The following is a 13,781-nucleotide window of genomic DNA, read 5'->3' as shown; positions in this document are numbered from 1 at the left end:
AGCCAAGTTGGACCCTTTTTTTTTTTGGTGCTTGGTTCGGTTTCGGCTTGCATTCCTTTTTTTTTTTCTTTCTCAGAAGTTTGGAAAAGTTTACTCTTTCTACAAAAAGGGTGGCAATCAAAAGCAGAAAGTGCTGGGGAAATTCTTCACTTTGACTGCTTGAGCAACAATTTATACTCTCTTTTTTTTGGCAAGAAACTGAAAAATGAAACATCAACAAACAAGAAACAAGCTTTTGCCTTATTAATTAGTCTTCTTCCGTAATGTTTGCTCTCTTTTTTGCCCAGTTTTTGCCATTTTGACCTTGCTGCGGATAGGGACACAGAATTGTTGATGTAGGTCGCTCAACTGGCTTTTGGTCAAGGTAAAAACAGAAAAAGTGAGAAATCGCCAAAGTCAAGAGAGAGAGAGAGAGGGAGAGAGCTCTCAATGAAGAGTTGAAAGAATTTGTACTTTATTCAAAATTCCACAAACTGTTTTTTTTTTGGGGGGATCCCAAGGGAAAACTTTGTTTCGAGCAAATTCCCTCTCAAACATAAAATAAAATACTTTAATAGACTGCAAAATGAAACTTTTGCTTGGCTTGAAACCAATTTAATAAACAGAGAAATGGCGCAAAGCAGCAGACATTTTCCTCAGCAAACACACACACACACCCACACATACACCCGGATACACCACAATTTTCTTTGGTAAATTATCTACCACCAGAGAGACAAACATTTTGTTTCTGCTTTTTCTTTCTGTCTGTCTGTGTATCTGTGAGACTGTCTTTTGACTTGCCACCCCCTTTCGTTTTGGTTTTAAGACACATTTGCCGTTTAGCCAACACGGAAAAGCCACATGGCCAAATAGTAAGTATAAGACACTGGGGACACACTCACATAACAAACAGCGAGAAAGTAAAGTGAATTATGGGGACTGAAGGTGGCAGAGCCAACAAAAAAGAGTCAACCAACATAAATGTTGGCCAAATAAAGCAGCACAAATTGCTTTAGTTAATAAGTATCTCAGTAAAAGGAAAAACAAATGGCCTAGAGCAAACATTTCTCCTTCTTTTCTTTTTGTGATTGAATGTCGAATCAGAGAACTTGTAAATGTTATATAACCCATACTAATCAGTAAATGGAATATGGAAAATCAATGGCGTGCAGTTAGTTGATTGAATTATAATTAAATTAGGGTAAAGGACTAAACTGTTTCTTTTTTTTTTAAACTTTGTCCCACAAAGTATGCTATAGTAATAGTAATAGTGCTTAACAAGTTTGCTTCATAAAAATTGACTACAAACAAGAATTATTTTGTTATGGAATGTTTTTTGCATACTTTTGACAGCAAAGTTGCATAGTCCTAGCCCTAATAAGTGAAGCGATTGAGTTGAACCCAATCCCAAGTTTTAAAACTCTTTTCCGAATTTCAATTTTTAGATAGAAGTTATGCTACTTGATTTAATATGGCCAAAACCATGTCATGGATTGCAATCCAAAAGGTTTTTCATGTCAACATTGTGTATCTTTTGATTCCTCAATTGTTTTGTTCAGGTTACTTGGTTTCTATTAAACTATGCCCAGAGATTGCGAAAAGAAATGCTGAAAATGAACTGAGAAACGAAGCGAAAGAAATTCTGTTTGATTTTGAAAATGTTTCGCTATTCAATTGATTATGATTTTGCTTTTATCCATAAAGTGACTAAGCTTAAGTCTTAAATAAATTGTCATATAACAAAAAAAAAAGGAAAGCGTCAAAAAAATAGAAGAAGAAAGGAATCACAAAGAAACATTAATTTGCATAATTTACTGGAGTCTGGGCCCGACGACTGTAAAGTCTAGAGTCCGAGGTCTGCTCCAGAGAATTGAGAATGGTCTGTGCAAAGGTTTTGCTTTTCATTTTTGCTTTTTTTTTTTGTTGTTGTTGGTTGGTTATATGCCTTGTTGTTGGGGTTTGGGGTCTTTCTTAATGCATAATTTAACAGCAGCCAGCCAAAAAAAGAAGGAAAACCAAGAAGGAAGTCACAAAGAGGAGCAGGGTGGACAAAAGTATGGCAACAGCCAGCCAACGAGTCTCTCTCTCTCAAAAAAAAAAAAAAAGGAACATATATAAAAGGAAGTAGAAAAGTAGGCAACAATCAACAACTGGTGTGTGTTAGTGTGTGTGAGTCTGAGTGTAGTGGGTTCTATGGTTGTTTGTTCGCGCGTTGTGTTGTTATTCAAAGCACACGCATACCACCGAGGCGTATACGCAATGTGAATCATGGCACTGCCATTGCGAGACTAACGAGCCTAGGCTTTTGAACACACCAAAAAAAAGTGAAAAAAGTAAAGAAAGAGAAAAAACCAAAGAAAAAAGTGAAAGCGCAAAAAAACGTTAAGGAAAATGGCAAGAAAACAAGTCTACGATGTGAATAATGTTGGTAGAAGCCTCTCATACACGCACGCACGCATACACACACGCAAACACAGATTTCAGTTCAATTTAATAATCAGATTTCACTTCTCACAGTTTCGCGATAGAATGCACAATAATTCGCAAATGCATATAAATATTTTTTATTTTTTTTTAATTTAAATTTAATATTTTGATTTTTTTTTTTGTCGAATGGAATTTGTGTAATATATTTTATTATAATTATCTTTAAGTACATTTGAGTACGAGCCAACAACTCGAACCACTATTTACAACTCCGCTTGAGTGTAAGTTTCAAACTCGACTGAAGCATTGAGCGTTTTGTCTTCGACTTTTAAGCATTTTGGCCATTCGTTTCGGGTGGAAAAGCCTCGGCAAACATCGTTTTATTCACCTACGCCTACGCTTGAGTGTTATCCTTTGAGCGTTTTTCAGTTTCTGTGTTTTTTTTGTCGTCTTGTGTTGTTGTTTTCATCGTGTCCTGCCAATTTTCGTTTGCTTTCAACATTTTGCAGCTTGTTCGCTCTTTGACTCAATGTCAGTGGCATAAGGATTCTTTGGCATCACCTGCCCTAGGCAATTTTGTTGGCTCTGCTTGATGTCGCCCATTGTGGTTTGGTCTCCTTACTGCTTGCTCGAATACAGGAGCGTCATATTTCAAAGGGGGTTTTAAATAAAAACTCATCATACCTACAACTATGTGACAATTCTAACTTTTAATTATTAACAATGAAAAAATAACAACTTTAGATAGATCAGGAAATGTAAACGTGATGTAAATTGATGTCTTCCTTCTTAAATCTTTTAAATTAAATATATTTAAAGTTGCTTTTATTTTCTATTGAAATTGTTTTTTGGTTATAAAAGTCATTTAAATTTTCTATTTACATTCCTTTCTTATTCTTGATAGGATTGTCTTCTTCTGATTGCATCTTTCCTACTATTTATTCTTAGCTTTTTTTTAATAACCCGCTCCTGATATGTTTTTATTTTATTTTGTATGTGTGTCTCCGGTGAGAGCAAAGCCAAGGTGTTGGCACATTTTCCAGCATACATTACAACAAGTAGTTCATACACTGAGGAAAAGTCTCTTCAAGTTACCTTGGGGCAAGTTTTTACTTATCTTTCGTCATAAATTTGTAGTAAATTTTCAATTTCCCCCAATTTCCATTTCCAATTCATTTCAACTCATCTTCTGTAGAAGATATTCAATCTGCCATAACACTGAAGGTCGCCATTTGATGATAATGAATCATTTAAAGGACCTATGGGTAGGCGGGATGCCAACTCCTTGGCAACTAGTTGGACATTTTGCAAATAAATAAGGCAACCAATATTAATTAGTAAGCACAACTCTCGTTCTGCCTTATTACTTCCTGACGGCAAAACACAAAAACAAAAAACACATGCCAAGCAGCCAGACGCCTTCTGGCAATGAAATATGAAGATTATACTCCACTCCTTTCCACTCTGCGACACTCAACAAGGACGATATTTGAGAGCACTCGGAATGAGTGTGAGTGCTTTTGTGGCATAAAAGCAACAAGAGCAAATGTAAATAAAACTTGACTAAAGCAAATGAGAGAACTACGAGCACGATGCCGGCGGCCCGCCCCCAATTTGCTCTACTCTGCCCACGCAGTTTTTGGGGCATGTATCCAATAGTTTTTGCCAACCGGGTGTTATGTTTCATGGGCGCCCACGTCACACTCTGCTGATTCGATGGCCACAAAAAGCGTTGGCGTTGAATTTACCACTCAAAAACAGCAACAAACTTGAGCTACAGGCAAAAAAGGAGACGAGAATCAAGGAGTCCGAGTGTAAAACAAAAGCTCCTTTGGTATGTGCTCCAGGGGCTTATGAAAACAGAGAGAGAGAGAGAGAGAGAGGGCGGATAACTTGTAACGGCATAATGTTTGAATTTGCTGCTAGTTGGAAAGTTTTCTAACAAAGTTTTTGCTTAAAACTCGAAACAAAAAATGATTTACAAAATTTTAAATTAGAATGTGATAGTTTAGTTTAACAGAAATACATTTAAAATGCTGAAAATATGAAATTAACAACTCGAAATAGTTTTTAAATAACATTGTAAAAACATTTTTATTGACTTTACATCACATTTCAAGTTAAAAGGACTTTAAAATTAAACTGAACATACATATAGTTAGTAGATTGTTTTCTCAATCAATCCTATAGCATAATATTGAAGGCTATAAAATCTTAAAAAGGACACAATGGTCCTGAAGAAAGTAGCCATCCACAGTGACCTTAACGTTCCGTCAATTAAAAACTAGATCCCGAGGTATGGCATTCGCTACCTCTTCAGGCTAGACACCCATGATAATGCACTAGTAATTAAACTGCAGGACAACAGCATCCAGAATAGACGTCGGAAAAGAAGTCACCCACTTGACCTGCCAATTAGACCAGAGACAGACTGATGATTCCACTGTCCTTATGGGATAGGATGCAAATAATTCTACTGGAAAGTATGCTTCATTTGTTTACAAAAATTTTAACCTACAATCTTTTTCCTTATCTCCGAACTGGAAATGCCTTTCAGGATTGCCCATGAGTGAGTCTTTCCTTCGTTCTTTTTTGCCCACTTGCTATTTTTGTTCGCTTGCTCAAAAAAAAAAAGAATATAAATAATATGAATATGAATAATGAATAGTTTTTACCCAACTTTACTCTATATAGTTAAAGTTTCTTTTTCTTGAACCACATAACTTTGGCTTATTCATCAAGCAAGAAACTACATGAATAGCTAAATAGGCAAACAACTTGCAACAAGCTGGTGCAATTTTCTAATCAACAGAAATGGTTTTCTGGATAAGTATATTTGGAGTATGCTCAAGGCAAACAGTATTAAGTCTTAGAGGGAAAATTGTTTATACACAAACCCATATAGAGCCATGCACTTATCTCACTTACAACCCAAGTGTCACTCAATTTGTCAGTGTTTGTCCAGAAGCCATCGAGCCCGACAATAAGGACAAAGGCTCCGTCTCGTTAGCCTCTCTGTCGCCACTCTCTTGCTCTCTCTCTTTCTTCTCATCTTTACCTTTTTTTCAACGCCTACGACTAACGAAATATTTACAAATTGAATTACACGTTGACAAGACAATTTGTTTATTTAATAATTTATTTAAGAATACAGCGAAAACAAAAAAAACCATGCAAAGCAAATTTATGTGTGACGACGCAAAAAGGACATGACCCGTAATTTAGCCAGATTCATTTCAACCGAGTCATGTATATTAATGCTAGTCAAATCCTGGCAATGTGAGTAACCTTGAAAAAAAATTCAGAGAAATGAAATAAAAATGTAATCTGAAAAAAGTAGCTTATCAACTTTACTTTACCATTTAAAACGAGAGCATCTTTACCCTCGCGTAGTCCTAGAGCACTCCAAGGATCCAACTGGCCATGTGTAAAGACAACTTCTTTATATTCTTGACTATGATTAAAGGCATGTCCGCCAAATCTTTTATTGATTTCTGCAATGCCTCCGGCAAGCTTCTCCGGGGTCTGTGCCGGACCAAATGTATCTCGGCAAAGATTTTCGAAATAAACCAAAGGAACTTCATGCACAAAGGCAGATGAGTCTGTTGTTGTGGTATACCAACCAAACTCATTGCATGTTTGATAGAACCAGGCACGAACTGTAAATGAAGTTGATTGATTGACATAAACGGAGATGTGGTCAAAGGCCAACCCACTTACCGCCAGAAATCCGATAATCTAATGATTGCTCGGTGAAAAGTTTTAACACGGCTTCATAGCCAAAGTCCTGACAATTTGAGCTTCTTCCGCCTTCAGTATGAATGAGCTCCAAATAAGCCAAAAATGCCTCTTCATCGTTTGTGTCCAGAAGCATTAAGGTCTCACATAGTTTTGGTATATGTGAACTGAGCAATGAGGATGAGTCACTAATGGAAAAAGAGACCCTTTGACTCACCTGTAACTCTGAACGATTAAAGCTAAATAATTGCTAATGCCACTAAAGAAGGCAGCCCGATCAAGAGTGTCCTTCGGATTGAAATTCTCACAAGCGTTTAGTCTCTTGAGGTATTCTTCAATTAGATTTTCTTTGAAAAGTTTACTCAAATGCTTAACACCCTTTTTAATGCGCTGGGTACAGTTGCGGCCATAGCTGAGATCTATAGACTGGCTAACCATTTCCATATACTCTAAGAAAATAATAAAACTTTATAATTGTTTACAATACTCTTTCTTCTCTCACTTACCATAAAAATCAGCTTTGGCTAAAAGTGGAGCACTTGATGCCCAACTGGCTGCAATCAGATGGGGATACAGACGAGTCATCCAAGTGACCATGCTTCCCGAATAAGAGCCACCAACTAAAATCACTTTCGATTGTGTAAGATTGGGATTCTCCGACTTTTGATACTCTATAAAATGGGCTAGGTCAGCCAAGGCTTGCGTTAGACTGAGATATTTCAATTGCTCGATACCTAAACTTGCATTGCTATTAAAAAAAAGTTTTTAGAAAATAAATTGAACTTTTCAGTTAGAAATCAAACGAAATTGTGAAGAACTTTTAGTGTACCTAAATACACTGTCTATACTTATATAGGTCAAATTACAAAAAATTATTAGTATGGTCGACAAAAATAAATATATTTCTTTAGGGGATCACATAATGAGAATTTTCACTGTTGATGCTCAATCCTGATCCTCATCAATTTTGAAACCCACACGCACAAAGAAAGGCAATGTGTCCAAAGGAGCTGAATAGTCCATTAGCCAAATGGGACCATTGTAGAGCTCATGCATGGCATTACCATTGTTCCATTGTCCCTCGGGCAAATAAACGTCACGTTTCGTGGCGCCCTGCACAACAACCGGAGCAGCCAAAATATCATCACCCAAAAGGAACTCTGAAAGAGAAGAAGGAAATTAGTTTAGTCAATCAAATCAATTGACTTTCTCTTTTTAATGCTTACCATCGAAAATGCCTTGAGCCACTTCATCTTCGGGATCCAACCACCAGAGAGGAACATTCACTGGTTCTCCTGTCTCAACAGCTCGCTTAAATAGCCTAACTATATATGGAGCATATTCTGCATGCATATCGGTGAATTTTTTGCTAATCTCTATAGCTTCATCATCGAAATTCCATGGGACATAGGAGAACTGGAGAGCTGGCATAAATACATTAGCTTGAAGCCAACGCAAGTAGAGCTCTTTATTTGGTGGTCCTTCGGCATAACCATTACCACCGATCATATCGGGCAGAACAAAGGGATAACCATTCAAGTTCATTTGCAGGAGCGTAGTAATAAGAGTAAGCAGACCATTATTCCAACCCCAATTCGAATCCTTATCCACAATGCGAACAAAAACGGGTAACTCCTGAGTTCCTTGACCTGAGCGAATTTCCAGAAATTCACCAAAAGTCGACACGGCACGAACATAGGCTTTGGTATATTGCAGAGGAGAGATTTCTCCCTCCTCTGTATCCTCGAAGGAAGGATCGCTGGGTAAGTAGCTTGTCTCGCCGGCATCAAACTTAAAATTATCAATGCCATCTTCCTCCTGCAGACGTTTTAAACGCTGTATAAACCACTCAGCTGCTGCCGGCCTGGTAAAATCAATGGCAAGGGCCTGATCCGTATCACTATTCCACCAACGAGTCTCCGGATTGCCATCATGATTGACAACCACATGACCCAACTCCTTGGCCTCGGCATAGGCAGCCTCGCAATCGATATTGATGAAAGGATGAATCCATAAAGTGGTCCGGAAGCCCATCTCTTTGAGATCATCAGTCAGTTGCTTGGTATTGGGAAATTTACTCTTACGGAATGTCAAAGCGCCGTAACAATCCTCCCAATCGTCATCGATTTCGATTTGACTATTATTAAATCCATTTTCAATAATATTTTTGGCGAACTCCCTTACAATCTCATCAGAAACGGAGGTCTTATACAGGGCCCATGTGGACCAAACAGGATGCTTGATCATGCGTTCATCTGGAATTCCTGTGGGTTTGCCCAAAAAGGTTTTCACCGCATACCGATGAGCAGCCTTGGCATCCTTTGCCACAGCAATGTGATAGACAAAATTCGCCGTTGTGGAACGATAATCGTAGGGTAAGGCGCGATTTGCTCTTAAGCACAGTTGATGCTGATGAGCAGCTGTATTCTGTTCCAGAAACAGAGGCACACTGTCCTCCACATAGATGATGACGCCTGCAGAGTTGAGCCAATAGCGTTCAGTGATGGCACAATTATCGTATTCCTTGGGCACATACGAGTAATTGTTATGCTCTTGCCTTTGAACTGGCCAATATTGTTTCTTCTGCTCGGGACCACTGAACCAATGCAGATGCTTCTGTTGCAAATCAAAGCAATCTGTGGGCTGGGTACCCAAGACAATTTCACTTCTGGCAATGCGCACGTGGGTTACTTCGCTGCCCGTGCCACTAACCACCTCCGATCTGACCAAGGAGAACTCTATGCTTGTTGAGTCAACATCCGAGAAAACCTTATAGCCACCCGTTGAAGTCAATTCCAAGTCCCCAGAGCTAACAAATGTATCCAATGTCACTGTCTGTAGACTCACACTGCCCTTCATTAGCTCATATTGCAGCTTTTCACCGCGACGAAGTCTCACATAGACATCGCTATTGGGAAACTGGAAGCGTTGTTCAATGCTCTGACAGGAGTCAATCAACTGGCCACCACAGTAAAGGGCCAGCAAGAGCAGCGTATACCAACTAACTGAATATTTCCTCATTTCGGTTAAGAAGCAACTGTAGGCTGAAGCCCACAAATGGTGCTCTTATAGTCGTCGAATCGATTACTTATCGTTTTTTTTTTTTCAATTAACTCTGAAGAACTCTTGAGCAAATTAATAAATACTTGTCAAATAAAACACTTGAAAATGTTCACTGTGTGGCCATTTGTTGGCCTGATACGACGATAGCTTGATTAGATCTTGATTTCATTAATAAACGTTAATCTGTAATAACTTTTCACAACAAACTCATTACTTTCGGATTATGATTTGTTAGACCCAACAGCTGACTAAAACTTAAAAGAAGATCTTAAGTCTATTCGACTATCTTATACCCTTTGAGTTGAATGCCCTTTCTTACCCAAGTGGCCAACTTTGACCATAGTAACGATGTTCAGTGTAGAATAGCATTCCCGAATTTTCCACTGCCATATCATGGGTAAGTCCTGTGCTCAAGAGACCAGGACTTATAGACCATTCACCACCCACAAATATATAAATGGGGCCTTGTGGCTTCAAATATTTTCCATTAAGCAAATATCGCTATAGCATAAAAGGATAACTCCTTTACTTTACTTTAAACTATTTTTACTTTAAAATATTTACCATTTGCCATGTTCGATTATCGTGCACATCAAAATGATCAAGCCTTTGGGTCAACCAATGTTCTTCCACTGAAGCTGCCTCATTTTTGGTATATAAACCCGAATTTGGTTCTTTTGCATATAAGGATAATAAATCTCTTTGATAGGGATTTAACTTAGCGGATCTGCCAACACTTAAAAAGAGAAAAATTGAACAACTTTTCCACAAACTCAACATATTTTTCGAACCGTTTGAAACTTCAAATTGATAAACTAAACTCGTTGGGGAAAAACTCTCGAGTTTTTATAGCAAAAATGACCCGCATATGAATTCAATTACAAAATTGAGATAACTTTAATAATTGTAAACTGAAACAGTTCAAGGTGAAAGAGGTGAAACAAATATTTAAAAATTTATACAAATAAGAGAAACTTCTTAAAATATTATTGGTTCCAAAAGATCACAGCCCTTCTTTAACCTCAAAACTAGTTGCGAATTATAAGCAAAGAAACGAAATCAGTTTAACGATAAGAATTTGGAAATTCGATTTACTGAATTTGGCAAGCAAGAAAGTCAAACAGATATTTCTTTTCAACCCGTTTGCCCTTTTGAATTGTAGATACATCCATTACTTTCTGTAGTGCATTGGTAGCGAATTTTTGGTGGATTTTAAATATTCATAAAAATGTTGTATCGATGCGACATGGTGTATGAGAATAAGTCTCTTGTATACCTATATATATAAAAACCTTATTTATATGCTGATGACGATGGTATTTTTGGTTTTTTCTTATTTTTTTGGTTGACGGACGTATTTTTACTGCCTTACCATTGACTTTACGTTGTTCTGGTGGCGGATGGGGCAGTCAGTGGGAAAGGGGACGGCGGTGATAATCCTTTTTTTGCAGCTCACAATTTAAGCAATTTGCCTTTGCAATGCTGAAGCGGCAGCCATGGGCCTCTTTCTTCAATAATAATAACTTTTCATAGCACTCCATTGTCGTTAAGCGCCCCCTAGCGGCATAAGGAACACAGAAAACAATCCACGTTTAACCATTTTTGCCGCCCCATTTTGCACATTTCCACAATTTCGCAGCATTTTCAGCATTTTGATTTTTCTTTTGAATTGAAGTTTGACTTTAGCAGGAATATCCTTCTTTTTTGTTGTCTTCTCTTTTTGTTCGCGAATTGAAGTCAGAGAGCGGTGAACTGGGCGTATGAGTAATATCCCAATTACATGTATTTCGCGTACTTCTCCTGTTGCTTGTTTGTTCTCCTCTTCCTTCATTTATCTCTGTCTCACAACTCTCTATCTCTTTCCCTTTGCTCTCTGTCCTGTATGTGACTCTAGCATTTTATGAGATTTTCCGTGTCAGCGTTGTAAAAATATTTTTATGCTCTGCTTTTTGTACACACATTGGCATTGCGTATACGCCGCCGTGCTGGCTTTAAAACCGACTAAACTTGAGTAAATTGCTGACAAATATTTATGTTCTTTGTCTAGGAGGTTACTCAAAGGTCCCTTAAGGTGGTGGAAGCCATCATAAAGTCTCAAGGATCCTAAAAAATTTCATTTCTCTGAGCATCTTCAAGAATTTATCGAAAATTAGTCTGATTAAAGGAAAATACCTTGAAGTTAGACAATGTCGTTTGAAATTTTTCAAATCTTTTTTAATTGAGATGCATTTCATGGTTTCAGAATATTCTGAACAAGTTTTCAGTTTATTCTGATCTGTTTTCGTTTTTTTTTTTTTCGTTTTCGAACGTTCTTCGTTGTTTTTGGTAGAAAAGAAGCCAGTAAAGCATCGCCGAAGGTCTAAAAATGACAGGAAAATCTATTTGAAATTCTGAATCTGAGAGAAACCAACAATTAATTCCATCGAATTCGAGCTTTTGAAAAGATCTGGTTACAGAATAACTTTAAACAACAACAATAAAGAGGAAAGTTAATTTACGTTTCCTTATTATTTATTTTTAAGGATCACTGGTTCGAGAGATTGATAAATTTAATTTATTTCATGCATATTTATCAGAATGACATTTTACTCAAAGTTATCAAAATATTTAGAGAAGCTTCATAAATGTCAAAAGCTTGAAACTTTGACTCAATTGTTCTCTCATTTCCTCGTAAATGGCTCCCAGAGAGCTTATCCGCTCACTCTCTCTTTCGGTTTGACTCAAACTCTCCGAATGTCCTTTATGAATGGCCTCCTGTTGCTTGAAAAAGATAACAGGTGGGCAAGGCTTGTATGGAGGGGAATGTGAAAGTGGAGCAGGATAGCTTTAATGGCAACAGTGAAAATCATCCCCCAATCGTGGGAATCTGAATCTGCTTTTGAGTGTTAACTTTGGCCTGGCCACCCCCCACATCCTGTACAACGAAATAGACGGCAGACACCTTGACACTGTGACACACAAACACATTTTGCGATGCTTAAATTACTCGATGGAGCTCCATCAGCGAAGGTGAACTGGAGAAGTTTTGAATAGTCTTTTGCTAGATTCAGGGCTGTTACCTTGACTGTTGTTTATTTGGTTTTGATGTGGTGCCACGTGCAGCACATGGGCCACATTTGAACTCTGGCCAGGATTAGCAGCGACAAAAAAAAGCGTCAAATGGAAAATTGACACCAGCAAGTGGCTTAGTTGTCACTTACTTAGTTCATGTTCATTGGGCATTGTAAAGTTGAAAAGTTAATGCCAAAGTAAGGGACAACTAAATCGACCCCAAGGGGGGAGGCTAGTGATTGCTGTTGCATGTGGTCGAGGACTAAAAACAGGCTGCAGGTGGAGAAGGCCAATAATGTTAAAGTTTATAAAGTTCACAACAAATTTGAATAATGTTTTACATCTAAATAATGTAGAAAATCCATGAAAATTACATGGATTGAAATTTTGTCTAGCGAATTTTCGAACAATAATAATTTGTAATAATTTTAATTTTAAATTTTTAGCAGAACCTTCTGATAATAAATACCAAAATATGGATTACAATATTAGACTGCATTAATTTTATATTAGAAAAGGATTCAGTCTGAAGTGTATTATTAAAATTTCACTTCGGCTTAGTAAATTAGACTAAATAAAAGTCTTTAATAATCTGCCTTATAAATGTTCTAAAATTCTAAAATTTTTCTTAATATTTTCAAATAAAATTGGCTTTAATTCTAGACTGTTTTTTCCTTCAATAACTTAAAGTAATGGTTTGCTTTTTACAATTTTGAAACTCTAGTTTTTCTTGTTGTGAAATATTTGTAAATTATATTTTACTTTTTTAAACTATTTGTTAGTCTCTTTGTGAAGTGTTTTTTCATGAATTTGAAAATCATTATTCTTTAAGGTTTAACAAGCTTTGTCTTTCATTTACTTTACTTCTAATAAGTATTTACATTATGTCTTAGACGAAATAATCCTTTAGATGGGTCTTATGGCATGCAATTTCCTGTGTCTACTTAAGGGCATATTTAGTTATTTTTTCATTAGGCTGAATGTTTCCTTTTTTTGACATTTCTCTCTTTTTCTTTCTTTTTGGCAAAATGGCCTAATCATTTTAGGTGAAGTGGCTCAAAAGTAATCATATTACATTCAGGTACTCAATGTTACACCTGAGCTGCCAATTTTGCAATGCCCAAATCGATACTCAAGGCCATTTTCAACTTTTGCACTTACTTTTCAACTGTGTAATCAAGAGTAGGTATATGTAATTGAATTTTTTTTTCTTTTGCTTTTTATTTTAACCTTGTTTCATCCACGCCTTGTGGATTCTGTTTTAATTAGCTGTGGGCTCATAATTTCAGCTTGAACTTTAACTACTTGAATAAACTGTACTCTCTAATTGGAGCATTTAGAATGTGAGCGTGTGTGTGTGTGTGTGTGGAAGGAGGACAGTGTAGTGGTGGTAGGAGGATTTTCATGTCCGCCAGAGGCAATTTACAATGAATTCATGTCCCACCAATACCATTTCATTTTGCTTTAGGTTTTGTTTTGATGACTTTGCTTAGTTTTAGGGATGCTTTTAATTAACTTGC

The 13,781-nt window shown here is 37.1% G+C and overlaps 2 protein-coding genes across 2 annotated transcripts; both read right to left on the bottom strand.

The window, feature by feature from the left end:
- Window positions 1–5,593: 5,593 nt before the first annotated feature.
- On the bottom strand, window positions 5,594–9,600 carry LOC137582186 (putative serine protease K12H4.7). The gene is made up of 6 exons (XM_068296640.1): window positions 9,530–9,600; window positions 6,654–6,895; window positions 6,365–6,596; window positions 6,130–6,314; window positions 5,769–6,068; window positions 5,594–5,697 (listed from the first exon to the last, which is right to left on the bottom strand). The coding sequence occupies exons 1-6, from the start codon at window positions 9,598–9,600 to the stop codon at window positions 5,594–5,596; spliced, it is 1,134 nt and encodes a 377-aa protein (XP_068152741.1).
- LOC137581981 (myogenesis-regulating glycosidase-like) lies at window positions 7,036–9,168 on the bottom strand. The gene is made up of 2 exons (XM_068296401.1): window positions 7,374–9,168; window positions 7,036–7,307 (listed from the first exon to the last, which is right to left on the bottom strand). The coding sequence occupies exons 1-2, from the start codon at window positions 9,166–9,168 to the stop codon at window positions 7,093–7,095; spliced, it is 2,010 nt and encodes a 669-aa protein (XP_068152502.1). The 3' UTR covers window positions 7,036–7,092.
- Window positions 9,601–13,781: the final 4,181 nt, after the last annotated feature.

The sequence above is a fragment of the Drosophila tropicalis genome, unplaced genomic scaffold, assembly GCF_018151085.1.
Source record: "Drosophila tropicalis isolate 14030-0801.00 unplaced genomic scaffold, ASM1815108v1 contig_859, whole genome shotgun sequence".
Taxonomy (NCBI): Eukaryota; Metazoa; Arthropoda; class Insecta; order Diptera; family Drosophilidae; genus Drosophila; species Drosophila tropicalis.
This window is presented reverse-complemented; position numbering and strand designations above follow the sequence as displayed.

Excerpts from the sequence above, each read along its gene's own strand:
- LOC137581981 (XM_068296401.1), bottom strand. The coding sequence starts at position 9,168 with ATGAGGAAATATTCAGTTAGTTGGTATACGCTGCTCTTGCTGGCCCTT. Across the intron at positions 7,308-7,373 it reads GGCTCAAGGCATTTTCGATG|AGTTCCTTTTGGGTGATGAT; the intron begins GTAAGCATTAAA and ends CTTCTCTTTCAG.
- LOC137582186 (XM_068296640.1), bottom strand. The coding sequence starts at position 9,600 with ATGGCAGTGGAAAATTCGGGAATGCTATTCTACACTGAACATCGTTAC. Across the intron at positions 6,896-9,529 it reads GGTCAAAGTTGGCCACTTGG|CAATGCAAGTTTAGGTATCG; the intron begins GTAAGAAAGGGC and ends TTTTTTTAATAG. Across the intron at positions 6,069-6,129 it reads AGATTATCGGATTTCTGGCG|TTCGTGCCTGGTTCTATCAA; the intron begins GTAAGTGGGTTG and ends CTTCATTTACAG.